Below are 27,780 nucleotides of genomic sequence, written 5' to 3' on the forward strand. Positions count from 1 at the left end.
CAATATAATATTTTACCTTGTGCATGGATTTTCTAATAAGAAATAGCGAGGTGCATTTGGATATTAAAAACATTACACAGCAGTTTTAGCGTCAGGCGTGGCATTTAAAAGGTCTGATTAAAGGCTGAAGTTTGTAATTACATTTTATAATGGGTTTTTTTTTTACTTTGCTTTTAAGCTCTGTTTTCATTATTTTGTTTTTTAGAAAAATCAAAAAATTGGGACAAAACCAAAAGAGTTGAAGAGAATGGTCGGGGGCTGGGGGAGAAAAGCTCCCGAGTGAATTCAGCTGCCCTTTCTGTATCACTCTATGTACTTTGATTTTATGTCCTTCTGGAAAAATTAAATTGGAACTCCCTTTATCACTTCTTCATTTCATTTTTTTTTCCGTTGTAAAAAGGGCAAGAGCTTAATGTGCCACAGACTAAAGCTGCAGGGGCAGCTGGGCACACATGGGCAGATGCCCGAGGCTCTGGGCAGCTGGTTGGGTCTTCCACTCAGTTTCCAAAGCACGCAGCCATGGCAGCAGCTGGAACCTGGCAGGCAGGTGACGGGGAGACCAGCTAAGGGGGTGCATGGTGTTTCTGCCTGGTTTAATGTTTTAAAAAGTAATAGGAATAACTTAAATATCAAAACCAAGTATCCCTGCAGTAAATGTTTATCCTTTAACCATAAACATATCCTTTTCTACCCTTTGAGAATGGAGGGAGAGGAGAGGAGAGGAGAGGAGAGGAGAGGAGAGGAGAGGGAGGAGAGAGGAGGAAAGGAGAGGTGAGGGGAGAGGGGAAAGGGGAGGGGAGGGAGGTGGGGAGGGGAATAGAGGAGAGAGATTCTTCAGGGGTTGATCCAAGCTACTCAGAGGTTTTATTCACCAGCAGCATCAGCCTCACCTGGGAGCGTGTTAGAAATGTAGTGTCTTCCTCTTCCCTAAGTGGCCTGGCTTATTCTGTGAAAATGGGTCACTATTCACTAGACCCAGAAAATGCCACAAAAGCATGCAAATCGAGAGGTTCAAATCTTCATGTTCACTGAAGAACACCTGTGAAACTGCCCAGGCCATCAAGGGTATGCACCTAGTATCTGAAAGATGTCATGTTTGCAGAGACGATATGCACCATTCTGACATTACCAGGGTGGAGTTGGCAGGTGTGTCCAGGCCAAACAGTGGGACTGGACACAGGGTCAGTGGCCCAAAAAGAGTGCTAAACGCTTGCTCCACATGCTTAAACATGCAGAGAGATATGCTGAACATAAGGGTTTACATGTAGATTCTCTGGTCATTGAGCATAGCCAGGTGAAAAAAGCACCCCAGATGTGCGGCCAGACTCACAGAGCTCAGAGTCAGCTTAGCCCACGTGTGAGCGCTGCCTGCTACAATGAGATGAACCGTATTGAAAAGGAACAAATCGTTCCTAAACCAGAAGAGTCTGCACAGAAGAAGAAAATAGTCTGTAAGAAACGGAAAAAACAGAAACTTATGGCACAGGAATAAATTCGACACACAACAAATGCAATTAAAAGTACAAGAAAGGAAAGAAGGAAGGGAGAGAGGGAAGGAGGGAGGGAGAGAGGGAGGGAGGGAAGGAGGCAGGAAGGAAGGAAGGAAAGGAGGGGGAGGGAGGGAGGGAAATAAAAGGAAGGAAGAAAGAAAAAAAGAAAAGAAAGGAAAATAAAATGTAGTGTCTCAGGCTCCCCATCCCAAGATCTCCTGCCCCTAATCTGCATTTTAACAATACGCACAGGGTATTTGTGTGCACAGCACAGTTTGGGAAGTGCCATTCTGAGGTGTAGATGAGGAATTCTTAGTCAAGAAAGTGCAAGCTTGTGGTTCTCAGCTTTAGCTTAGAAGCATGTGGGACATTTAAAAAATACTGACGACTGGGGTTCACCCTAGAATAGGATGAACCCATAGAACCCAATCTCTGGGGGTGGAGCCTAGGCATGGATGTGTTTTCAAGGCACCCCAGGTCATTTCAGTGTGCAGCGGAAAATAGAGGACACGTGATGCTAAGAACTGCGGAGCACACTCTATGACAACACCCAGTCTGAAGGAAGCCCTGTCTCCTTCATGGACTGCCTCCTCTGTGCTTGGCAATGTCAAGGAAACTGTCCTACACAGGCCCACATCGAATCCACAACTGTTCACAAGATGGTCTAATATGGGGAGTCCAATCTTTTGGCTTCCCTGGGCCACACTGGAAGAAGCAGAATTGTCTTGGACCACACATAAAATATACAAACACTAAAGACAGCTGATGGACTGAAGAAAAAATTGCAAAAAAAAAAAAAAAAATCGTAATGTTTCAAGAAAGTCCACAAATTTGTGCTGAGCCACATCCAAAGCCACCTTGGGCCCATGGGCCATGGGCTTGACAAACTTGTCTAGGACCTCATCCTTCAGTGACGGAATAAGTCTCCTTTCACTGGAGAAATACCTTACTGCTATAGGTTGCATGAAACACTCATGCACATTACAAAATGGAATGTTAAAATCTGCTGCTGTAAGACATTGAACAGCTTCAACGTATCCAGCAATGCTTTATTCAAATGTGGCCGGAGAGTATGACCAAAAGGAGAGCATGGACACTGGGAAACCAATCAATCAGATTTCCTGTTTTCATAACTGAGAGACAAAATAAAATAAGGGTTGACAGCAGGTGCACATGTTTGAAATACTTTCGTGAGAGCCCGTTGCCACAGCCAAATGTTAGTCTCTTGGAGCCATAAATTAATTTACCACAAATGCATGCCTGCTTGTGTCTGGATTCTGCGAGGGCAAGCAGTAAGTGTTAGACTTTTGGACAACAGCTTAAAGAATGACATTTCTCCAACTTGCTGTGATTTTCATCCTTGAGCAGAATGTTTTTCTTGGAATGGGTTTCTGGGAGGGTTTGCGGACACAATTCTGGTTATGTGTGCGGGCCCTGAAGGGCACTTTTATGAATTTAGAACAGCAGCTGTCCAGGCAGAGGGTTGCTCTTTACCCATACAGTGTGTGCCCCAGTAAACATATGGATGGCTCTCATGGAGCTCTCCAGACACGTGGCTTGTGCCCCCTGTGCCAGGCCTTACCTGGTACTGCTGCCCAGTGCAGAGGATGAGGTGGTCGTAGAGCACGATCTCGTCCGTGGAAAGCACAACGTGCTTGGTTGCTCGGTCTATGCCCGTCATTCTGCCCACCACGACATTAACCCAGGAGCACAGTGACATCAGTGCATAATCTTTATCATTAAAACAGTGGCTGCAAAGAGAGATGCTCCATAAGTGACATTTGAGCAGCTGACAGCGGGCATTAATTAGACATCTGGTGAGCTGGTTCAAGTCCCCTAGTGGGCTGAATCTGCTCTTGCTGTGAGTTTATCAGGACTGATACTAGGAGATTTTTCGTTATGAAACACTTAGTCACAAATTGACATCTTCCCATTAAAGCTAAATTGTTCCACCTGGCTTAGGTCAGCCTACAACTGGGAGGGGGTGTGTGTGTGTGTGTGTGTGTGTGTGTGTGTGTGTGTGTGAAATCACTATTGTATCTTTCTTCTGCTTCTATCTCATAGTGGTTATAAATTCACTTTAGCTGTTAAATTGTTGTGTTGACCACAGCCTCAAAGAGAATGAGAAGGAAGAAAGTAACATTGTTGAGGATTCCCAAAGCCAGGGGTCAGAATCCTTGAATACCAAAAACCCTTCCTAGTCGCTAATACTTTTCAATAATGACTCATTCTGAGAATTAGTATATGGCTTCCTGCCAAAACAACAAAACGCATTTTACTTAAAGAAGATGGCAATTAGGGAGCTCCCTTCACAGCAAGTCTCCCTGGAGACTTTGGGGTTCACTCTGCAGGGCAGAGGTGAATTTTCCAGGAACAGAGACTTCCACCAGGGAGGAAGTCTGGTGGCCCAGGGCCGGCATTCGTGCCGAGGCTTCATGACTCTTCCGAGCTGGAAGGAACCCTAGAAGTTCGCATAAAGGATTAATTGTGACACTCATAGAAGACGGACTATCACAATTAACTTTCAATTAATCAGTGCTGATTTTCTAGGATCTTTTGGAGTTGACGTGCTCTCATGTAATGTGGTAAGAGTGGGTTTCTTTCGGCTTTGGGTTTATTTGAAGAGTTTTGTGAGGGTTGTTTCCAGAATTCTCTGAAAGGATTGACCTCATGTAAACCAGCTTTTAGTGATTGTGTTCTGAATACGGAGAGTCTAAAGTAATAGGACAGTAAGTGTTTCTTTTAAATTTAGGCTGCAGGATTCTTGTGGGCAGCAATAGCTGCCATTTTGTGATGTGCTCAGCCATGTTGTGGTTTGCACAAGTTAAGTTTCTGTTTCCCCCGCTGATAAGTTTCAGTTTCTGTTCCGCCCCCACCCCCATAAGTTTCAGTAAAGTTTCAGTTTCTGTCCCCCCCCCCCCCCATAAGTTTCAGTAAAGTTTCAGTTTCTGTTCCGAGCTCCTGTTGTTGTCCAGCAGGTCAGGACAGATTCTTTTAAGTTTCAGTAAAGTTTCAGTTTCTGTTTCCCCCCACTGATAAGTTTCAGTTTCTGTTTCCCCCCCACTCCCTTCTAGCTCCTGTTGTTGTCCTGCAGGTCAGGACAGATTCTTTTCTTCCTTTTTCTCTTAACATACAAACTTTAACATTTTTATTTATTCATCTATTCATTTATTTATTTTTAGAGACAGGATATCGCTATGTCGCCCAGGCTGGTCCCGAACTCCTGGGCTCAAGCGATCCTCCTGCCTCAGCCTCCTGAGTAGCTTGGACTAGAGACGTGTGCCACTTTTATGCCTGGCAGCATGGTCCTCTTCAAAAAGAACCGTGCCATGGTCTGTGTCCCTGCTCTTTTGCCAACAAGCTTGGACTCGGCGTCCCCGTGCTATCCTTCAGTTTCCTCACCTCTCAACACAGGATAATGAGCCCTACCTACGTTCCTCCACAGCTGACCGCTGTAAGAAGTGACTGAGAATGTAAGACAGGCTGCTTTGTTAAGCAGGATGCCTATGTGAAGAGTATTATTCCAAATAATATTAATGAGACAGAATCCAGTTTACCCTCCTTGGTGGCAAACAAGATTCCAACATGGTCATGAGAGAATATTTCTTCTTTTTGATCTGCACATAAGCCTGGTCTTACCACACAAAGATAATTCTAGTCATGGGGCATATTAGACCCCGTTACAGGACCTGTGACAGGGCTCTGTGAAACAACTTAAAAACAAGACAATTTCTTCTTAAGAAGAAGAGAAAATCGGTTACTGGCCTATCATAGGAAAATAATGGATAGTGAGATGAAACCCTCTTGTGAAAACCCATTTTGCTAGCTTTATAAGAACACAGGAAATGTCATGGCTTCCCACATTCGTGACAGACCCATGAAAGCTCGTTCTCATCTGCTCCAGATCCCTACTGTAAGCCATCCACGATGAGGAAAAATTAAATACAGTTAGTGCACAGGGATTTGCTTTATGAGGCTTTGCCCAAAGATAAAGGCGCTCAGAGGAAATTTGTGGAAGGTGAAGACAATGATATTTTTAATGACAGTAGGGACAGTAGCATTGATCACGTCAGAATGCATATTTCAGAGTTAAAATGTGAAGCTCTGTCCAGTTGGAATGGTAGTGAGGACCACTGATTTTTAGGAAACGTTACTAAATCACAAAAGGAAGTGTTGAATGGCGTGGGGTGATTGCTGTTACAATTTGTTCCTACCCTGAATGATTTTATTTACGTATTTGAGACAAAATCTCACTCTGTCACCCAGCCTAGAGCACAGTGGTGCAATCATGGCTCACTGTAGCCTCAACCTCCAGGGCCCACGCTATCCTCCCACCTCAGGCTCCCGAGCAGCTGGGACCATAGGTGTAAGCTACCATGCCTGGCTAATTTTAAAATTTTTTATAGAAATGGAACTCTCCCTACATTGCCCAGGCTGGTCTTCAACTCCTGGGCACAAGTGATCTTGCCTTGGCCTCCCAAGGTACTGGGATTACAGGTGTGCGATATCATACCTGGCCATTTCTCAGTTTAAAATATCGTTGTGTAAGTGATTTCTACCCATTCTAAATATTACTATCCATTCTGGACCTTCCTTCATTTCCTCACCAGGTGAGTGAAACTATATATTGAAGACTGTAAGTGATATTTTCCCAAAATTATTTTTTAAGTAGAATGAATAAGCTTTAATATTTTAACATAGCAGAGCCTGACTCATGGCTTGGTGATAAGGGAAATGCCTCTACTAGGCTTCGCCAGAAAAGAGAGACAGAACCAGAGAAGGCACATCAGTGAAACTTCATGTTTCTCAAGTGAGCTTGACCGTGACTCAAAACTAACATGAAAGATTGTCTTCACAGAAAGTTCTGAAGACAGATAATAAGGAGGAGGAAAAAAAAGCAAAAGTGCAGGATGCGGAAATTTCTGGAAAAGGGCATAGATGAATAGTTTGCCCAAGGTTATAGAGCCCCAAGCTTGGGTCAGAAGCCTTAGCCCAAAGCTCCAGGTGTGCAATTAGAAGCAAGCGCTGGGGACCGCACACGAGTCAGTGGAGACCTCCACCTCATGGAGTCATGACTCTTCCGAGCTGAAAGGAACCCTAGAAGTTCGCATAAAGGATTAATTGTGACACTCCTAGAAGACGGACTATCACAATTAACTTTCAATTAATCAGTGCTGATTTTCTAGGATCTTTTGGAGTTGACGTGCTCTCATGTAATGTGGTAAGAGTGGGTTTCTTTCGGCTTTGGGTTTATTTGAAGAGTTTTGTGAGGGTTGTTTCCAGAATTCTCTGAAAGGATTGACCTCATGTAAACCAGCTTTTAGTGATTGTGTTCTGAATACGGAGAGTCTAAAGTAATAGGACAGTAAGTGCTTCTTTTAAATTTAGGCTGCAGGATTCTTGTGGGCAGCAATAGCTGCCATTTTGTGATCTGCTCAGCCATGTTGTGGTTTGCAAAAGTTAAGTTTCTGTTTCCCCGCTGATAAGTTTCAGTAAAGTTTCAGTTTCTGTTGGGCCCCCCCCCCATAAGTTTCAGTAAAGTTTCAGTTTCTGTCCCCCCCCCCATAAGTTTCAGTAAAGTTTCAGTTTCTGTCCCCCCCCCCCCCCATAAGTTTCAGTAAAGTTTCAGTTTCTGTTCTGAGCTCCTGTTGTTGTCTTGCAGGTCAGGACAGATTCTTTTAAGTTTCAGTAAAGTTTCAGTTTCTGTTTCCCCCCACTGATAAGTTTCAGTTTCTGTTTCCCCCCACTCCCTTCTAGCTCCTGTTGTTGTCCTGCAGGTCAGGACAGATTCTTTTCTTCCTTTTTCTCTTAACATACAAACTTTAACATTTTTATTTATTCATCTATTCATTTATTTATTTTTAGAGACAGGATATCGCTATGTCGCCCAGGCTGGTCCCGAACTCCTGGGCTCAAGCGATCCTCCTGCCTCAGCCTCCTGAGTAGCTTGGACTAGAGACGTGTGCCACTTTTATGCCTGGCAGCATGGTCCTCTTCAAAAAGAACCGTGCCATGGTCTGTGTCCCTGCTCTTTTGCCAACAAGCTTGGACTCGGCGTCCCCCTGCTATCCTTCAGTTTCCTCACCTCTCAACACAGGATAATGAGCCCTACCTACGTTCCTCCACAGCTGACCGCTGTAAGAAGTGACTGAGAATGTAAGACAGGCTGCTTTGTTAAGCAGGATGCGTATGTGAAGAGTATTATTCCAAATAATATTAATGAGACAGAATCCAGTTTACCCTCCTTGATGGCAAACAAGATTCCAACATGGTCATGAGAGAATATTTCTTCTTTTTGATCTGCACATAAGCCTGGTCTTACCACACAAAGATAATTCTAGTCATGGGGCATATTAGACCCCGTTACAGGACCTGTGACAGGGCTCTGTGAAACAACTTAAAAACAAGACAATTTCTTCTTAAGAAGAAGAGAAAATCGGTTACTGGCCTATCATAGGAAAATAATGGATAGTGAGATGAAACCCTCTTGTGAAAACCCATTTTGCTAGCTTTATAAGAACACAGGAAATGTCATGGCTTCCCACATTCGTGACAGACCCATGAAAGCTCGTTCTCATCTGCTCCAGATCCCTACTGTAAGCCATCCATGATGAGGAAAAATTAAATACAGTTAGTGCACAGGGATTTGCTTTATGAGGCTTTGCCCAAAGATAAAGGCGCTCAGAGGAAATTTGTGGAAGGTGAAGACAATGATATTTTTAATGACAGTAGGGACAGTAGCATTGATCACGTCAGAATGCATATTTCAGAGTTAAAATGTGAAGCTCTGTCCAGTTGGAATGGTAGCGAGGACCACTGATTTTTAGGAAACGTTACTAAATCACAAAAGGAAGTGTTGAATGGTGTGGGGTGATTGCTGTTACAATTTGTTCCTACCCTGAATGATTTTATTTACGTATTTGAGACAAAATCTCACTCTGTCACCCAGCCTAGAGCACAGTGGTGCAATCATGGCTCACTGTAGCCTCAACCTCCAGGGCCCACGCTATCCTCCCACCTCAGGCTCCCGAGCAGCTGGGACCATAGGTGTAAGCTACCATGCCTGGCTAATTTTAAAATTTTTTATAGAAATGGAACTCTCCCTACATTGCCCAGGCTGGTCTTCAACTCCTGGGCACAAGTGATCTTGCCTTGGCCTCCCAAGGTACTGGGATTACAGGTGTGCGATATCATACCTGGCCATTTCTCAGTTTAAAATATCGTTGTGTAAGTGATTTCTACCCATTCTAAATATTACTATCCATTCTGGACCTTCCTTCATTTCCTCACCAGGTGAGTGAAACTATATATTGAAGACTGTAAGTGATATTTTCCCAAAATTATTTTTTAAGTAGAATGAATAAGCTTTAATATTTTAACATAGCAGAGCCTGACTCATGGCTTGGTGATAAGGGAAATGCCTCTACTAGGCTTCGCCAGAAAAGAGAGACAGAACCAGAGAAGGCACATCAGTGAAACTTCATGTTTCTCAAGTGAGCTTGACCGTGACTCAAAACTAACATGAAAGATTGTCTTCACAGAAAGTTCTGAAGACAGATAATAAGGAGGAGGAAAAAAAAGCAAAAGTGCAGGATGCGGAAATTTCTGGAAAAGGGCATAGATGAATAGTTTGCCCTAGGTTATAGAGCCCCAAGCTTGGGTCAGAAGCCTTAGCCCAAAGCTCCAGGTGTGCAATTAGAAGCAAGCGCTGGGGGCCGCACACGAGTCAGTGGAGACCTCCACCTCATGGAGTCATGACTCTTCCGAGCTGAAAGGAACCCTAGAAGTTCGCATAAAGGATTAATTGTGACACTCCTAGAAGACGGACTATCACAATTAATTTTCAATTAATCAGTGCTGATTTTCCAATTAGTCCTGCTTCCTGTGCCTCCTCCTCTCCCACCGCCTTCCTTTCGGCTGCATCCCAGACATGCCATTAGCACCTCCACTAGAGGCTGGTCAGGGAAGGGGAAAGAAGACAGAAATGGTTCAAAAATCCTAACAATAATAAATTAAAGCAATGGTTAATGACAAGTTCCAAATTAGTATTTGGAATCAGGGAATTAAATTACTAAATTTATGAATGTCATTTATACCTGTTATTTTGAAACTCCATGATCAGAGATAATTTCCTTTATTGGGGTTATGAAGACCATTTGAAAGGCATATCCTATTTACGGTTCAATCTTATCGAAATATGTGGTTTCTAAGAAATAAGATGATACGCAGTTACCCATGCAAAGGGATCTGGCTGTGTTATTTAGTCCCTAATACTTGCTTGAGAGGACTTTTGCAGGTATTTCTGGAGGTAACTTTCATCTGTTCCACATTATTTACTGAGTATTTGTTGTGTGCCAAGGACTGTCTCAGATATTGAGTATACAGCAATGACTCAATGAATAAAAAGGCAAAAATTTCTCCCCTTGTAGAGTTTATATTATAGTGGAAGGACTCTGAATATAAAGAATAAACATAATTTCAAAAGGCAAATAATACAATATTTAGGAGGATTTAAGTAGCAAGAAAAAAACAGAGCAGAGTATGAGGGACTGGAGCGTGTTGGGGTATCAGCTGCAAATGAATGGCGTGTTGAGTAGACCTCACAGAAAAAATGAAATTTTAGAGAGAAAAGCAGAGACCTCAAGGTGGGGAATGTGCCTGTTATATCCGGGGAATATCAAGGAGGCCAGTGTGGCTCAAATGGGGAGAAAAAGGGCAAAAATCATAAAAGGTGAGGCTGGAGAAATAAGTAGAAGGAGACAGAGTTTAGTCTGGAGCATCAATCATTTTCTACAATGATAAAAATGTTCTTAATCTGTTTTATCCAATATGGTAGCCACTGGCTACATGTGGCTAATGTGACTGAGGAGCTGATGTTTTCATCTCATTTAATTTTAATAATTTAAATTTAAATAGCCACACACGTGACTAGTGGCCACCATATTGGATAGTGCAGTTCTGGGCTATGAGGAGGTGAGATGATCTGAGCCACCTTTCTGCAACCTTGCTCTGGCGTCTGTGCTGAGAATGTGGAGGCAGGGACAGCAGCAGGGACACCAGTGGCTTCCACCCACTCAGTCTGCCACGCTGCATCACACCTGCAGAAAGCCCCCTCAGTAGCTGTTCTCTCCTCAAATACACCCAACATGAGATTGAGGGAAACTTACACGATGCTGATGGAATTAAGTTCCCCTTAAGACATTTGTCAATAAAACCAACGTTTCCTGGGAATCATGTAATTTAGAAAGAAGGAAATGGAGGGAATGTGTTTTTGGCCAGAAGTTGGTGTTATGCTAATTTTAACAAAAAATTCAGCAAGCTTGGCTTCTCATGTACTGCTCATGATTTAAAAAAAAAAAAAAAAAAAAAAAAAAAAAAAAAAAAGCAAAGCTCAGAGAAACGAAATTCCTTGCCCAGGCCCTTAGTGGCACGGGCAGGATCTGAATCCACACCTTCCTGGTTCAAACCCATGCCCTTTTTTGTAGCATAATGACATCCTTCAAAAAGAAAGTTTATAGTCTGATAAAGTTATTGAGTAGAAATGAACCTTGTTCTGCTGGCAAAGAACTTGTGTTTTTCTCTCACTCTTTGGGGGCAAAACCAGTCTTTTCACAGAGGCAAGAGGGTCCCTTCATCATGGAATCTAAAATGAATCCCCTGGGAGGGAACAATTTCCTTCCTCCTTATTGGAAAAATTGGGAGCTTGTTTCTAAAGGCAGGAAGACTAATATTTCTGGTGCCCATGTTTTGCTACAGGAAATTAAAATGAATAAAAGCTGTGTGATAAAGACATGATATTTTCCAGAACAGATGTTGTCAAACAGTGATTCTCCTGGGATGAAGACAATAAAGCTCACCCAGACTGGCGTGGAGGTGCTTTGCCTGATCAGCTGCTGAGTACAAATGGCCAGGGTGGCTGTGGGATGCATATCCCAGTGAGGTGCCCCATCAGATGCAAATGTAGCCAACAAGCTCCACTGCCCTGCAGTGTCACTCAGAGACCAAAGGCAGGACTGGCTGGGTCTGCAGGCTCCACCCCAATTGTCTGTAACAGGGCAGGTGTCTTCCTAGAGACACAAACTGGTGGTCCCAGTCCACCACTCTTGGACACTCGTTTGTGAACACACTGATACTTGTATCTCCTAAGTGTTGTCTGCACTCCAGGAGAAAAGCCCTACCACGTTTCCCTTTCCAATCTGGAATCTACTATTTAGCATGAAATAGATTGCACACAGATTAGGACATTTAGGCCTCAGAATGAAAAAGCAAATAAAAGTCATACTCGCTGGCTAAAAACTTCCTTTGTTCAGTGTCCAGAAGTTTTTTTCCTGGGAGTCCGTGAGTTGAAATCAAGGTGAGATTATTAAACTTCAGGTGAGAACTAAAGAAAAGGAAAAATGGAAAAGAACAATCAGTTAAGTGCAATTTAGCAAGAATGATCAGAATTCAACTTAACTTTACGTCACGTGTCACCCAACTGTTGAATTGGTTTTGGAGCTGCTAATTCTTTGCATGAACCTTCAAACAGAGCTAACCATTTCAAGGAAAAAGGGAAGATGGGGCTGGAGCTGCTAACTGCGGAATCTTCCAAAAAGCCACATGTTAGTAATGAGACAGGTGTTTTAAATGCGCTTCTCAAAGTAAAACGAAATAAAACAAACGAGGAGGGAGATAAATTGAGTATAAAGTTTAAGTATAAATTTTAGACTACTTCTATTAATAATAAACTGCTTGGAAGCATAATAATCGCAGCTCAACCCTGACGAGTACTGCCAATCAAGCATTTGGAATGGCTCATTACTCTATCTAGTCCTCACAGCAATCCAGTCAGGTCAGTGGTATTATTATCCTTTTTTTTAGGTGGAACTGAGGCAAGTAATCTGCAAAGACCATTGATATGGTTTGGCTCTGTGTCCCCACTCAAATCTGTCTCATCATGTATCTCCAATAATTCCCACATGTTGTAGGAGGGACCTGATGGGAGGTAATTCAATCATGGGAGCAGGTCTTTCCCATGCTGTTCTCATGATGGTGAATAAGTCTTAAGAGATCTGATGGTTTTAAAAATGGGAGTTTCCCTGCACAAGCTCTCTCTTTGCCTGCTGCCATCCATGTAAGTTGTGAGTTGCTCCTCCTTGCCTTCTACCATGGTTGAGAGGCCTCCCCAGCCACATGGAACTGTCAGTCCATTAAACCTCTTTCTTTTCTAAATAGCCCAGTCTCGGGTATGTCTTTATCAGCAGTGGGAGAACAGACTGATACAACCATATGGCTAGTAAGTTTGGAGTCAGGATTTGAACCCAGGCTGCCTGGCTCCAGCATCCTCTCACCTTACCTCTGCCTATACTGTCCTGTAGACCTCAAATTGTTCAGAGGGATCTAAAGTTCATCTAATTCCCATCGGCTGACATTAGCTTCATTACATTCAGATACACACAATTACTCAAATCAGGATACCAAAAAGTGTCATCTAAGAGGAAATTCTAGAGGATTCCTTTTTAAGAGCAAAACTGCTTTATTTTTGCATCAGCCTTTCCAGAGCCCAAAGCACATTCATAAGCATTCACATAAGAGATTAAGCTGCACAATTTATGCTGGGGGTAGGGGAGAGGTCGGTTTTTCTGATCCGCATTTTATATGTAAGAAACTCAAGGTTGGAAATGATAAGTAATTTGTTCAAGCTTTGTAAGAAGCTCATAAACAGTGCCAGCTCTGAAAGCCAGGCCTGCTGGTCCCAGGCTGCGCCCTGCTCCAGGCACCCACAGCAGTCCCTCTAACCAGTCCTGCAGGTAAAGTGCACCTGAGTAGTGCCTCTAAAGAACTCACGTGCTCAAGGCTCACTCCATGTTTGCCCATCGGGATTTAAGATGCTCTTGCTGCAAATCCACCCCCTGGTTAAAGTCAGTAAAATGTTACGGGTGAGTTGATCTTTTCATAGGGTTCATGCTGATGAGATTTTTTTTCTAAAATCTCTTCTTCGTACACACCTCCCTTTGAATCAACCAAATGCCAAAAAAGAAGCCTTCACCAAGTCGGAGAGAAACACCTGCCCTCCTTTCCCATGAGAAGACTGGAAATGTTCCAAATGTGGAACTGCTATCAATTTACTGACAATCTGTTAAGCAGCACTAAAAGCAGGAGACTTGGTGATGGCACAGGCCAGCAATGCAATAAACTCAACTGAACCTGACATTTAAAAATAGCTCAATATTATGAAAGGTTTTGCTCTAAAGTCTCTAAGGATGAGTGTCATTTAAGAATGAATATTCTTACATGATAAGAAGAAAACTAAGTGCATCTTATCCTCTAATAATAAGAATAAAAAAATTAAATATCTTCAAATATCATAAAGGTCACAATTAACCCAGCTACTTATGGCTGACAGCCTTCAAGTGCACACTGATTACTTATCTCTGATTTAATAGAAAATACTAATGCTAATAATAATAATAGTAAGTGTTTATACTCACATGCAGTTAAAATTTATCCCAGCTTTGGGTGCTATGTGATAGAAATGTGGTTTATGTTATAGCAATAATAGTTTTATATATGGGCCCTTTTTACATCTCTATGTAAATAGAAGGTTGAATAATTACCCGGCTATAACTTTTACCACAAAGACAATCCCTTTTGTGTTGAATCATCTGAATTATCAAACAAAATGGATCAAATGACTTATAAATTATCCAACTACCACAATTGCATTATCCTAATTATGCTGTTGCGCAATTTAAAATTTCCTCCAAAAAACAAAGTCATTTTTTAAAAACCTCATCTATAATGATATAGTACAAAGATTTTGGGGAGGAGAAAGGTATTTTCTGAATTTTAATACATTAAAAAAAACATGTTTCCACTCTTTTTCTTTAGCCCCAGTTGAATTCTTTTTGCATTCTTCATTTAGCCCCAGTTGAATTCTTTTTGCATTTTGTTGCTGTTCCGGGCCCTTCTCCAACCTTGAAGTTCTCTACTGTAACCCTTCTTGTTATTTTTACTATCCCCCTTCCTCAGCCTCAAGTGAGCACATCTCTTGTGTCATAAAGAACATGGGGACTGGTCACCAGGCATTTTTCTGTTTCCTTCTTACCGTGTCTAGAGCATTCTTCCATTCCCCTGAGTCAGAAGAGACGTGTCTCCCCATTAACCCTGTCTTCTCGTCAAGATCCTCTCCGATCTCTCTCAATCCCTCTTAGAGCAAATTTCTCTTACAACTATACTTAAGATACCTGGACATCACCAGTCTCTGGCTGACAGAACAGATTGATGGAGTCAGCTGGGCCCATGACCCGCTTCTCTGCTTCTCCATGTGTGGTTTCCATTTTCAGGGTCACCTCAGGTCCAAGGTGGCTCCTGGAGCTCCAGCCATCACAGCCACATTACAGGCAGAGGAAGGAGAAATGGGCAGAAAGGGTTGCCTATGAAGGAGCCTTCCTGAAAGTCCCACATTCCTGCTTACCTAGCCAGAACTCAGTGGCATGGCCAGGGAACAGCGAGGGAGTCTGGAACATAGTTTTTCAAAGAAAACACAGTGATGTTTCAAAGAACCACAGTTCCCAGGGTTTTGTCACCAAGTGCTGAATGAATACCAGGGGGCAATCTGAAGTCTCTGCTTTCATTGACTCATGGAGGAAGGATGAGGTGGGGATATGAGAAGGTCTTTATTAATCAGGACCCAGGCAAAGAAACAGATGGCAAACTCCACAAGGTCTTACTGAATGAAGGTGGTGATATATGCAAGGTTACAGGGACAAAGAGGGAAGGAGAGTACCCAGGGTCTGGCAGCAGTGGTGCCATCACTGCTCCTGGGCCTGAAGGAGCAGGGCTGGAGGAAACAGAGAGCTGGGGCCATGGAGGAGGCTTCCCCCAGGAGCTGTCAGACAGAACCTCCTGTGTGGGACAAACTGTCTTGAGGCTCTCTTTCATGAGTCTTTTTTTTTTTTTTTTTTTTAACCAGCTCCTCCTCCTCTGTCCATTTCTCCATAGCCAAGCTTCCCAAGCTTCATGCCTATTTCCCTGGGTGATACTATCCACCACCATGACTTCATCTTACACATTTACCACAATGTACTATACTACAGTGATTCTTCTGAGCTCTAAATCTGATTTCTAAATGCCTATCAGCCCTAACTGGCATGCTCTGGGGTGGGGGGGTCTCAAATTCAATATGTGCCCAAGCAAAGCTCTTGATAGCCTCATCCCACTCCTCCTCTCTCTCCATCAAAGCTATGGCCAACTAACAACCTCTCGAGCTAGAAATTTGAAAGTCACTCTCAGGCTCCTTCCCACTTCCCACATTGGCCACCATGTCCAATCACTTTGACCCTGTCCACACCTCTTGAACACCCCCCTATCTACCCCTCCTATAACACACTGCCTTAGTTCACCATCTTGTCTGGAGGGTTTGTCTCCGTGGCATGAGTCTCTCTCTTCTGCCCATCTTCTACAGAGCTACTGGAAACCTCTTTTTAAATTAAATAAAATTTCAACAGCTTCTGGTTTTAAAATCCCTACGTTTGTTCAACAGTGACGGTAGCTACAGAGCACAGTCATTAAGATCCCAGTCTCAGAAGTCGGACTGCCTCAGTGCGACTCCCAGCTCAAGCACTTCTAGCTTTTTGATCTTTTCAAGTTATTTGACCTCTCTGTGGCTCTAGAACCTAGTGCTTCTTAGGGGTTCTGTGAAGATGAAATAAATTATTGTCTGTAAGATGCTTAAAATATGATCTACTGCATACTACATTTTCCTTTTTATTTTTGAGACAAAATCTCACTCTGTCACCCAGGCTGGAGTGCAGTGGCACGATCTTGGCTCACTGCAACCTCTGCCTCCTGGGTTCAAGCAATTCTCTTGCCTCAGCCTCGTGAGTAGCTGGGGGACTACAGGTGCATGCTACCACGCCCAGTTAATTTTTGTACTTTTAGCAGAGATGGGGTTTCACCATGTTGACTAGGCTGATCTCAAACTCCTGATCTTCTGATACGCCTGCCTCACCCTCCCATAGTGCTGGAATTAGGCGTAAGCCACCGCACCCAGCCGTACATTTTCAATAAATGCTAAGTAATTTTATTACCAAACTGTTCAGTTCAAATTCCCTAGCATGGCATAAAGGTCTTTATGGCTGGGGACTAACCAAATTTCCCCAACCTTCTTTGTAACATCAACCTCCTTGCTATTCAGGGAAGGTTTCCTGCCCTTTCATGACTTTATATGAAAATATCACCATCATTTTCATTTTTTTCTCCAACCTCATATTTTTGCTGTGATGATTCTCTCTATAATCCGATTTGACAATGTCTAAATATTTAATTTCTTAAACCTGTAACTATGTAAGAGTATTGGTCTAAAATCATGAATTTTATAATACATAATTATAATAGACTGATTTTAAATTTGATCACCTATGAATATTCAAAAAGTTCCTTCAAATAGAACAGTGGATCACGGAGTACAGCTTGGGTTTGGGCATGCATTCGATGAAACGGCAGGAACAGCAGAACCACAGATCTGAGCAGAGCTAATGGTGGTTGGCTTAATGTATAAAAACAATATCTAACATCACTGTAAGCCCTCAGCTCCAGAATGAAAGGTCACTATGTCACGAAAAAAAAAAAGTTCCAAGTTAAGTGCTCAAGCCAATGAAACATTAAACAAGGGCACCTGCATTTTCGCAGCAAATAATTCCAGTGGGGATTTTATGTTGCTGTGGATACAAAGGGAGGAACAGCTCAAAGATACTTGTAAAGCGGGAGGGATTAGAGTATCCAGGGAAATAAGTAAAAGGTATTAGGTTTCATTCCATGCTTCGGGAGGACAGCTAGAGAATTAGGTCTAAACATCCTAACCTTCAAATAAAGAGGGCCGCATTGCCAATTTATTGTGAACATGATAAAAGCATAAAACTTTTCATGTTGCTTGCCCTTCTGGGCAGTAGACACATGTCAGCCTGCGAGGCGATCACTAGTTATTTTCTAGCTGATTGCATGTGTGTGTGTCTGCAGGGTGCAGGCATAGCAGAGGCAACCAAAGCAAGTGATTTAATTAACTGCTTTAATTAATGCTGTTATTTGAACAAATAGATAATGTCGAGAAATAATTACCCCACATCGATCTAAATGTTTCAATTTAATTTACTAAAACTTCTGCTTTCTGAAAGGTTCAAAACAGTGACAGAATATTTGCCAAATGAAAACAAATCCTAGCTCACGATAGATATTTAACATATCTACATATTCTACTAGTTGAAAAATAACTCAGACTTAATTCAGTCTTAACAACAACACATAATGTCATAAAATACTTTAGATGGAGTTTAAAAGTTGGGAGCTATGCAAACTTCCAATATTAAAGGAAAAGTACAGGCAAAACAAATCCAAACAAAATATTTATTGAAGTACACAGCAGATTAAGAGAATCCACCGGTTTTTCCCTGAAAAAGAATTTAACTTTCTTCAGCAATATGTTTTTTTTCTATTTAAATCATAAGAGACTTTTGGACAAAGTCCTGAGCCACTAATTTAACTTTTTTACTTTTACAAAACGTTTTATTTTGAAGGATTTTAAACACCCGTGAGGTGAAAGAATCTTAGTGATTGCTAACATTGAGGCTGCTTTTGAAATACTCACCAACATTGTTTGTTGTGGTTGGAGTAAACATCACACATGGTATTATTTCATCATAAACTCTCTAACATGCAAGAACCTAACAATAAAATAAATTTCAGGAAATGGGGAAGGTGCAAGAAACTGTTCAGTATTTAAAGAGATTTCAGGGGCACATTTGGACTTTGTTTGCATCCTTATCCAAACTACCAACTGTAAAAGAAAAACTTTAAGACCATTGGGAAAACTGAACACGGACTGGTATTAGATGATATTAAGGAGTTATGGGGTGTTTGTTTGAGTCTGTTGATGGTACTCAATCCATTTTTGTTGTTAGTAAAAATTAAAAGGCAGCCGCAGCCATGACTACAAAGCTGTTGGCCATGACACACTCTGACCTCCAGGGGGAGACGGAAGAGAAAGATCCACAGAGGAGGCGTGGGATGGAGGAATCTGAGCTCATCTACAAGGGAGTGGGCAGTTCGTGGGGGGAGGCAGAGGTTAAAAGCTCTCTCTCTGACCCTACTTCTCTCTTTTCTTGGGTGCCACCTTGCCCAGCTCCACCTTGGGTGGTGGGTCAGAGCTTCCTGGTCCTGGAGCTTCTGTAGGAATTAGGATAGGGACCTGGAGAAATGGGGCAAAGAGCAAGTCCCGTAAGATGCCCTGAATCTGGGTGTGACTCAACACTGGACCGGACACTAAGGTAGAAGTGCCTGCTGAGGGCCCTGGGTGCTCTCTGGAGTCCTCAGGGACCCGGCAGGGGAGGGGCGGGGCGGCCAGGATAGGAACTAGGTAGAAGTTCAGGTTCTCAGATAAAGAGCTTACATATCACAAAAGAAACACATATATCCTTACTGAAAAAAATGAAAATGCATGCCATTCTTGAAACATCAATCAAAAAAATAAGAACAAAATTTGGGAGTTCCGGCAAGACAGATTAAAATGAAATTGATCTTTCCTTTATAATTTAGGGTAAATGATTAATGATGTTTTTATCTATATCTGTGAAGTAAAAACATTATATATCTATGCTTTAAGCATATGTTTATATATACTGAGCACCTACCAGATGTAAATACCAAGACAGCGGCTATCAAAGACAAGCCAAAAAGCCCTTGCACACAAGAGATGGGAAAACACCAGACACAAATCAACTTGTTCCTTAAGAACGGAATCATAGTCTCACGCCTGTAACCCCAGCACTTTGGGAGGCCGAGGTGGGCAGATCATGAGATCAGGAGATCAAGATCATCCTGGTCAACATGGTGAAGTCCCGCCTCTACTAAAACACAAAAAGATTAGCCGGGTGTGGTACCTGTAGTCCCACTACTTGGGAGGCTGAGGCAGGGGAATCGCTTATACCCCGGAGGTGGAGGTTGCAGTGAGCTGAGATCACACCACTGCACTCCAGCCTGGCGACACAGCAAGACTCCATCTCAAAAAAAGAAAAAACAAACAAACAAAAAAACAAACAAAAAAAGAAAATAATGGAATCACGGAGCATCATGGGAATTCAAAATCAAGTGAGATCACTTCTGGCGGGCGAGGATAAAGAAGGGCTTTATGCTTTGGGCAAATACTGGCTATTAGCAAGGGTTTATTAACACCACGCAGGCAGGTTTCCTCATGCTTGGCAGATATTTCTTCTTGGGCCTTCCTTCTTCATGGTGATAGTTTAAACACGAGACTTTGTGAAATGGCTTCTGCTAGGTCCAATTCAGCATGTTAATACTATGAACCTGGAGCCATAACTTCAGCTATATAATGTTAATAATAACTTAAAAATAAGGCCTGGTAAGCCCCAAAGTAATGATCTGACTTAGAAGTTATATGATTTGCTAACAATTAGAAAATATGGTTTGGAAAACAAGCCCATAAAAACAAGTTAGTTACAATGAGCAATTACAGGGGGGAAATAGGTTTCCTTATAAAACAGACTGCCAATTTTGAGCACATGTCTGCATAAATGGCTCCTAAACCTACCTGTATGTCGGAATTACCTGGGGAGTCTATTAAAAATACTGTACATATTCATGAAACTCATTCCAGGCCTACTGATTTTTTTTTTTTTTTTTTTTTGAGACGGAATCTCACTCTGTCACCAGAGCAGTGGCACGATCTTGGCTCACTGCAACCTCTGACTCCCCGGTTCAAATGATTCTCCTGCCTCAGCCTCCCAAGTAGCTGGGATTATAGGCATGTGCCACTATACCCAGCTAATTTTTGTATTTTTAGTAGAATCAGGGTTTCCCCATGTCGGCTAGAATGATCTTGATCTCCTGATCTCATGATCCGCCCACCTCGGCCACCCAAAGTTCTGGGATTACAGGCGTGAGCCACCGTGCCTTGTGCATGATTCCATTCTTAAGGAACAAATTGATTTGTGTCTAGTATTTCCCCATCTCCATGGGAATGGTCTCCATCTCCTGACCTCGTGATCTGCTCACCTAGGCCTCCCAAAGTGCTGGGATTACAGGCGTGAGCCACCCACGCCGGGCCAGGCCTACTGAATTACAACCCCAGGAACAGGGTCCCAGGAAGCTGTATTTATACAACCTTCCCCATCCCTATCCAAGTGGCTGTGACGTGCAGAATTGTAGAGCCTGGAACTTTTACAATCTGTTACTTACAGAAACGGTTACTTAATATTAATCCTAAAATCTCAAAAAGTGATTCACAACATTTTCCTCCACCTTGTGGTTCTTAAAATAGAAAGGAGAATTTAAACCATATTTTTCAAGCACCAGTGTCTTACTATATAGGTAGTGTTGGATTATCTGTTTGAAAGGCATTATTTTCCAAGAACTACACTTAGAGAGAAAACCTGGTCTCCAAAAGCCATCTGCTCCACAGATGGCTTTGCCTGCTCTGGGTCTCACACAGAGCCTCACGGTCCTCCCACTCCCCAGCAAGGAGGACCACCGGTCACCTCCACTGGAGGGCCCCCATGCCTGTGTTTTCATGTGGAGCTCTTTCCAGGCTCGCTTTCTAAATTTCCACCCAACATCAAATGCTGTAAGTGCGGGGGGTGGGGGTGGCTTTTCATATGTCCTTATTCCCTCAATGCACTTGTACATCATTTTATGTTGAGAAATAGAAATGCTGGGCCAGGTGAGGTGGCTCATGCCTGTAATCCCAGCACTTTGGAAAGCTGAGGCAGGCAGATCATAAGGTCAAGAGATCAAGACCATCCTGGCCAACATGGTAAAACCCTGTCTGTACTAAGAAAAAAATACAAAAATTAGCTGGGCGTAGTGGAGCACGCCTGTAGTCCCAGGTCCTCGGGAGGCTGAGGCAGGAGAATTGCTTGAACCTGGGAGGCAGAGGTTGCAGTGAGCCAAGATTGCACGACTATAGTCTGGCGACAGAGTGAGACTCCATCTCAAAAAAAAAAAAAAAAAAAAAAAAAAAAGAAAGAAAGAAAGAGAAAGAGAAATGCTGAGTGTAGGATTACTGAGAAATGCTGGGTGTATGATAAAGTATATTGTTTGCTAAGAACAGCCACAAGGAAAACCTAGCTGCCTGCCCCCACATTGGAAAACTACTTGGGGCATTCTAAAGTAGCAAAACAGTATATGCATATCATACACCAGTTAAAACAATTCTTTAAGCACGGGATATGTGAGCCTGCCCCTGTGGCTCCCTCATGGAGAATACTTTCTGGTTTGTCCTTGATCAGTGGTAGGCAGGCACCAGCTGCCTACCTAGTTAATATTGGTTCTATGAGAAAACACTGAACACCTGTTTGTTGATAATAATCACCTGTTCAGAGAGAATAAGTACCTGGGTCAGCGTCTGCTCCACGCCCTGAGCCTGGAATGCTGTCAGCCCCCAAGGCCCTCAGCTCAGAAGTCTGTTGGCTCCCTGATAGTCCCACTTTGCTGTTCTATCTGGGTGTCTGATTCTTAATGCCTTCAGCACCGCCTGGGTGGGGTCTCTATAGCTGAGCTGGTCTCAGTACTTTTATGTGTGCCAGGATAAAAGAGTTCAAATGCATGAGTGTTAAGGCCCTAATCCTTTTCCACAGGGAGGAAAAAAAGTCCCTGGCAGGTGCAGAGCTGAGGAAGTGGGAGAGGGTGTGCAGCTGAGGGTGTACGATGCCCTTTGCTTTTTTGGGAGTGAGGCTGCCTGTGAGAAAAGTGGGGATGGGAGGACAGAGCAGGAGAGGCAAAGGCCACATCGGCCTAGTGGCATTGACCAAGTGAGTCCCTGCAGGTCTCATGAAGATACACATTGCTGGGCCCGATTCCCAGTGTTTCTGATGCAAGAAGTCTGGGTGGGGCCTAAGAATCTGCATTTCTAATGGTTCCCACGTGATGTCCATGCTGGTGGGCCAGGGATGGCACTTTGAGAGCCTCTATTCAAGGAGGAGAAAACTGAGAGGGTACTGAGGGTTTGGGAGGCTCAAGAAAGAAGGGGGGAATTTAATGTAAGTTTCTATGAAGGAAGTATATGATCCCATTAAATATCTGAGAGAGATGAGTCTCTTAGGAGGATGTTCCACAGACACCAGGGAACGTCTCACCAGGAGTCAGATGCAGCTGTGAGTAGGAAATGCCTCCGTCCCCCCAGTCCTCAGGGAAGAGGGTATCCTCCATGCAGAGGAGACTCCAGCTCCCCAGTCACTTCTCACCTTTGAAAGTCAGTGCAGGCTTCCATAGGGGTCTAGATATGCAAATTTAATTAGGGGGCGGTGTCCCTTTAACAAGTATCAGCACTAGGCCTTTGGACAGCTGCTTGACGTTTGCTACCCGACTGAATGCTCAGGCTGGAGTATGAGGAGGGATTCTGGGTGCCTTTTCCGCAGCAGGTGAGGAGACTGAGGTTCGGGATATTGGATAATTCTCCTGGGCCCTCTCCACTCCACCCCAGCTTCTGACTTCCTTCACCTACCACCTCCCCTGGAGGGCTGGGAAAGCAGAGCCTTTGTCCTACCGTGGGGTTTCAGATCAGTCCCTGGAGGGTGGGGCCCGAGTATCCCCACCCCCAACAGCTTTCCAGGTAATGCTGGTGGTGCTGGGCCACAGAACGCATTTTGAAAACTACTGATTCTGAACTTATCTCCATTCCAAAGTAGAACTAAAGTATTTGCCAAGACAAGGTCTTTAATTGCCATCTCGTTTCCAGCAAAACTTTCTGGTAGTACACCTGTGTCCTCTTTAAAACTGCAAGAATGCCACGAAATCCTCTCCACACAGCCTTCTTATCTAACCCTTGCTTCTCCTCCGTTGTCATATATGCCCAAGTTTCAGTAAAAGGCAACTTCAAGAATATTAACAAGAACAGAATAAACTAAGGGACATAAGGGTGCTCCAGAGATGCTACTGGGGCCCCCTCACCTCACCCTGGCCCACGTGCCCACCTGCAAAGGGTCTCCTACCTGCCTCTCTCTGCCCATGGCCATTTTCTGACCTCAGTTTCCACAGTGGGGACCCACAGACGAGTGTGTCTTTTGGCTTTGTGGCTGTCCTCACTTCCCTGTCACAAGGCCCTGCTCTCAGGCAGTTCCCTAGGATCACCCCCAAATCAACTTCTTGCATCCAAATGCTTTGTCTTCAGCTTGGTTTGAAAGAATGCAAACCAAGACAGGTACCAATGTCATCATTTGAAAATCATCCAATAACAGATGATGAAGGCTGAGGAGGTGGGTACGACTCAGATCCAGGTACATGGTTTGTGCTTTGTGAGATCATGAAGAATGCATTTCCTACTTACCCTTAAGGCCAAAGAATCACAAGGCAACCATAAAAAAGGACAATAAGCCGACCTTCCCCCACTGAAAAGGCCTAATGTTACTCAAAGTGGATTTTTTGCTTTTGTTCTGAATCTCTAATGTGGGTGTGAGGAGGTAACTTATATTGAAACAAGCAGGGATGGATAATTTCAGTAAATAAAGGTGCTTTTATTTAACTTTCGTTTGTCTTTTTTTCTTTAAAAAAAAGAAGAAAGAAAGAAAGAAAAAGAAAGGATAAAAAAAGAATGAAGGAGAGGAAGGAAGAGGAAGAGGGAGAGAGAACAAGGGTGTTGCTTTATTGCCTGGGCTAGAATGCAGTCTAAAAATGGATATGCCTATAATTATGCTTAATAATAGAGACATAAAAAATTAGGGAAGAAAATAACAAGCAGCCAACCAATATTTCATTTAAACCTGTAAATAGGTGTGATGTGGTACTGATAAGAGTGTATATTTTGTGTATTTAAAGTGGAGAGTTCTATAAATGTTAATTAAGTCTACTTGTTCCGGATCTGAGTTCAAGTCCTGGATATCGTTGTTAACTTTCTGTCTCATTGATCTGTCTAATATTGGTGTTGAAGTCTCCCACTATTATTGTGTGGGAGTCTAAGTCTCTTTATAAGTCTTATAGATCTGGGTATTCCTGTATTGGGTGCGTATATATTTAGGATCTTTAGCTCTTCTTGTTACATTGATCCTTTTTATCATTATGTAATATCCTTCTTTGCTTCTTTTGATCTTTGTTGCTTTAAAATCTATTTTATCAGCAAAAATTGCAACTCCTGCTTTCTATTTATTTATTTTTGCTCTCCATTTGGTTGGTAAATCTTTCTCCATCACTTTGTTTTGAGTCTTTGTGTATCCTTGTATGTGAGATGGGTCTGGATGCAGCATACCGATGAGTCTTGGCTTTTTTTTTTTTTTTTTTTTTGCCGGTCTGTGTCTTTGGATTGGGGAATTTAGTCGATTTAAATTTAGAATTAATAATAATATATGTGAGTTTAATACTGGCATTTAATGTTAGCTGGCTGTTTTGCCCATTAGTTGATGTAAATTCTTGATTATGTTGATGCTCTTTATTTTTTGGTATTTTTTAGAAAGGTTGATATTAGTTGTTCCTTTCTATGTGTAGTGGTTCTTTCAGAAGCTCTTGTAAAGTAGGCCTGGTGGTGATGAAATCTCTGAGTGCTTGCTTGCTCACAAAATATTTTATTTTTCCTTCGCTTATGAAGCTTAATTTGGCTGGATGTAAAATTCTGGGTTGAAAATTATTTTCTTTAAGGATGTTGAATATTGGCCCCCAGTCTCTTCTGGCTTGTAAGGTTTCTGCTAAGAGATCTGCTGTGAGTCTGATAGGCTTCCCTTTATAGGTAACCTGACCTTTCTCTATGGCTGCCCTCAGTATTTTCTCCTTCATTTCAACCCTGGTGAATCTGGTGATTATGTGCCTTGAGGAATATCTTTGTGGTGTTCTCTGTATTACCTGGAGTTGAATATTGTCCTGCCTTGCTAGGTTGGGAAAGTTTTCCTGAACAATATCCTGAAGAGTATTTTCCAGCTTGGATTGATTCTCTTCGTCACATTCAGGTACACCTATCAAATGTAGATTAGGTCTTTTCACATAGTCCCATATTTCTTGGAGACTTTGCTTGTTCCTTTTTATCCTTTTTTTCTCTAATCTTGTCTTCTCGTTTTATTTCATTAAGTTGGTCTTCGACCTCTGATATCTTTTCTTCTGCTTGATCAATTTGGCTATTAAAACTTGTGCATACCGAGGTCAAGAGATCGAGACCATCCTGGTCAACATGGTGAAACCCCGTCTCTACTAAAAAAATACAAAAAAGTAGCTGGGCATGGTGGTGCGTGCCTGTAATCCCAGCTACACAGGAGGCTGAGGCAGGAGAATTGCCTGAACCCAGGAGGCGGAGGTTGCGGTGAGCCGAGATCGCGCCATTGCACTCCAGCCTGGGCAACAAGAGCGAAACTCCGTCTCAAAAAACAAACAAACAAACAAACAAACAAACAAAACTTGTGCATACTTCATGAAGTTCTCGTGTTGTGTTTTTCAGCTCCATTAATTCATTTATATTCCTCTCTAAATTGTGTATTCTTGTTACATTTCGTCAAACCTTTTTTCAAAGTTCTTAGTTTCTTTGCATTGGGTTAGAACGAGTTCTTTTAATTCACAGAAGTTTCTTATCATCCACCTTTTAAAGCCTGCTTCTGATACTGGAACACACTGGTTCTCCATCAGGCCTTATTCCATTGCTGATGAGGAACTGTGATCCCCTGTAGAGGGAGAGGTGTTCTGATTCTGGGTATTCTCAGCCTTTTTAGGCTGGTTTCTTCCCTTCATTGGAGATTTATCCATCTGTGGTCTTTATAATTACCGTCTTAGTAATTGGGTTTCTGAGTGGACGTACAACTTGTTGATTCCCAGCGCCGGAATCTGAGCAACCCACTGCACCGACTAAATCAGCGGCGTTAAGATTGATGGTGCTTTCCTGACTCTGCACCAAGAACTGCCGCACCAAGGCAGCAGCAAAACCACCTTGCTGGCCGCAAGAGTCGCGCTGGCGACCCGTGGGGCTCCTCCGCTGGGAATCTCCTGGTGCGTGAGCAACAAAAATTCGTCTGAAAGTGTGGTGTCCTCTCATTCTCTGTGCTTTCACTGGGAGCTACATCCCGAGTTGCTAGTGATCAGCCATCTTGGATCTCTCTCCTTATTTAACATTAATACATTTAAATATCAGAGTCAAATAGGAAACCCCGTTGTAATTAGTGACAGCAGGGTGAATTCTGGGTCATTATTCTCTGGTGGCAGAATGTCAAGTCTTGCTGCCTAGGAAGACTGAGATGCTGAGCCTAACACATAAAGCTCTTTCTGCCATCCCCTCTGCTTTGGCCACCAGACCAGCCTCTGCACCAGACCTGATGTCCAGCATGCCCTGAGGATGTCCATCTCCCTTGTGCCTTTATGTCCATGCTGCCTGCTGCCCAGGCACATTGGAGGGTGGCCCTCACATGCCCGGGCCCTCACTCCCACGCCATTTTTGCACAGGGCAATGAACAGGGCAATTGCGAGGAGCACACGTGCAGAGACCGACGGGATGGGCTTCACAGTCACAAACCTGTCTGTTGCGGTTGAGCTCTGAGATCAGCAAGGAAGCACTGACTATTTAATTAGTCACCTAATTAGTGACAGGCCACACTGAAGGTTTCAGATGTCCTCAGACAAATGTAAAGATAAAAAGCCTAATTAAGCCGCCAGCGCGAGGCTGGCTGCTGCCAGAGCCCACAGCTGTGCCGGATATTGTGCGGAACTGCACGGCCCGATAGCAGGAGTTGTGCTCATTGCCACAATTGCAGCTTTAAAAACATTGCCCTGCTTGCTCCAAGCTATTCTTAGCCACCTCGACACATTCAGCCAGAGGAGGGATCAATGTCTAGGCTGAAAGTCTGAGGCGAAGGATGATTTTTGCTAAGGATGATTTGGTCAGTCTTTGAGAAAACTCTTCTCAGTGGCGGAAGTGAAAGACAAGAGGAACCTGGGCTTTCCAGTGCCCACCAGTGTTTCCAATGAATCAGGGTTGTTCTCCAGTCACGTGGAGGGGCACCGGGACACCGCCTGGGCTGCTTTCAGACACAGTCATCCATTACTCCTGTGCGCATTTTTCTAGTGCCATTACATGCTCTTCAAAAGACTCTTTACATCGGGATTAAATTAGGAGTTAAAAATAATGGATTAAAAGGAACTTCTTTATAATTAAGAGTAAACACTACAAAATGCTGAAGCATAGAGACTTGCTGAAACAGAAGAGGAGAGCAATGGCCTCAGCTCCGTGAATGCATGCCCAGAAGACAGTGAGGATGCTGGTCTTCACGATTCTGGGAATAAGCATGTTTGGGACACTGTCTGGGGCAGGGCCTGAGAGTCTGCATGTCTAATGAGCTCA

At 43.1% G+C, this 27,780-nt stretch overlaps 1 protein-coding gene across 4 annotated transcripts in view; it reads right to left on the reverse strand.

Annotated features, from left to right (window-relative positions):
• The window catches only part of CFAP61 (cilia and flagella associated protein 61), a 294,842-nt gene that overhangs the window by 87,641 nt on the left and 179,421 nt on the right, over nt 1–27,780 (reverse strand). For all 4 annotated transcript variants that reach the window (XM_010343722.3, XM_074406186.1, XM_074406187.1 and 1 more), the window contains 2 exons: nt 11,773–11,871; nt 3,073–3,241 (listed from right to left, as the gene is read on the reverse strand). In XM_010343722.3, the coding sequence (XP_010342024.3) occupies nt 3,073–3,241; nt 11,773–11,871 (268 nt within the window). The remainder of the gene's footprint in view (nt 1–3,072; nt 3,242–11,772; nt 11,872–27,780) is intronic.

The sequence above is a fragment of the Saimiri boliviensis genome, chromosome 9, assembly GCF_048565385.1.
Source record: "Saimiri boliviensis isolate mSaiBol1 chromosome 9, mSaiBol1.pri, whole genome shotgun sequence".
NCBI classification, from domain to species: Eukaryota; Metazoa; Chordata; class Mammalia; order Primates; family Cebidae; genus Saimiri; species Saimiri boliviensis.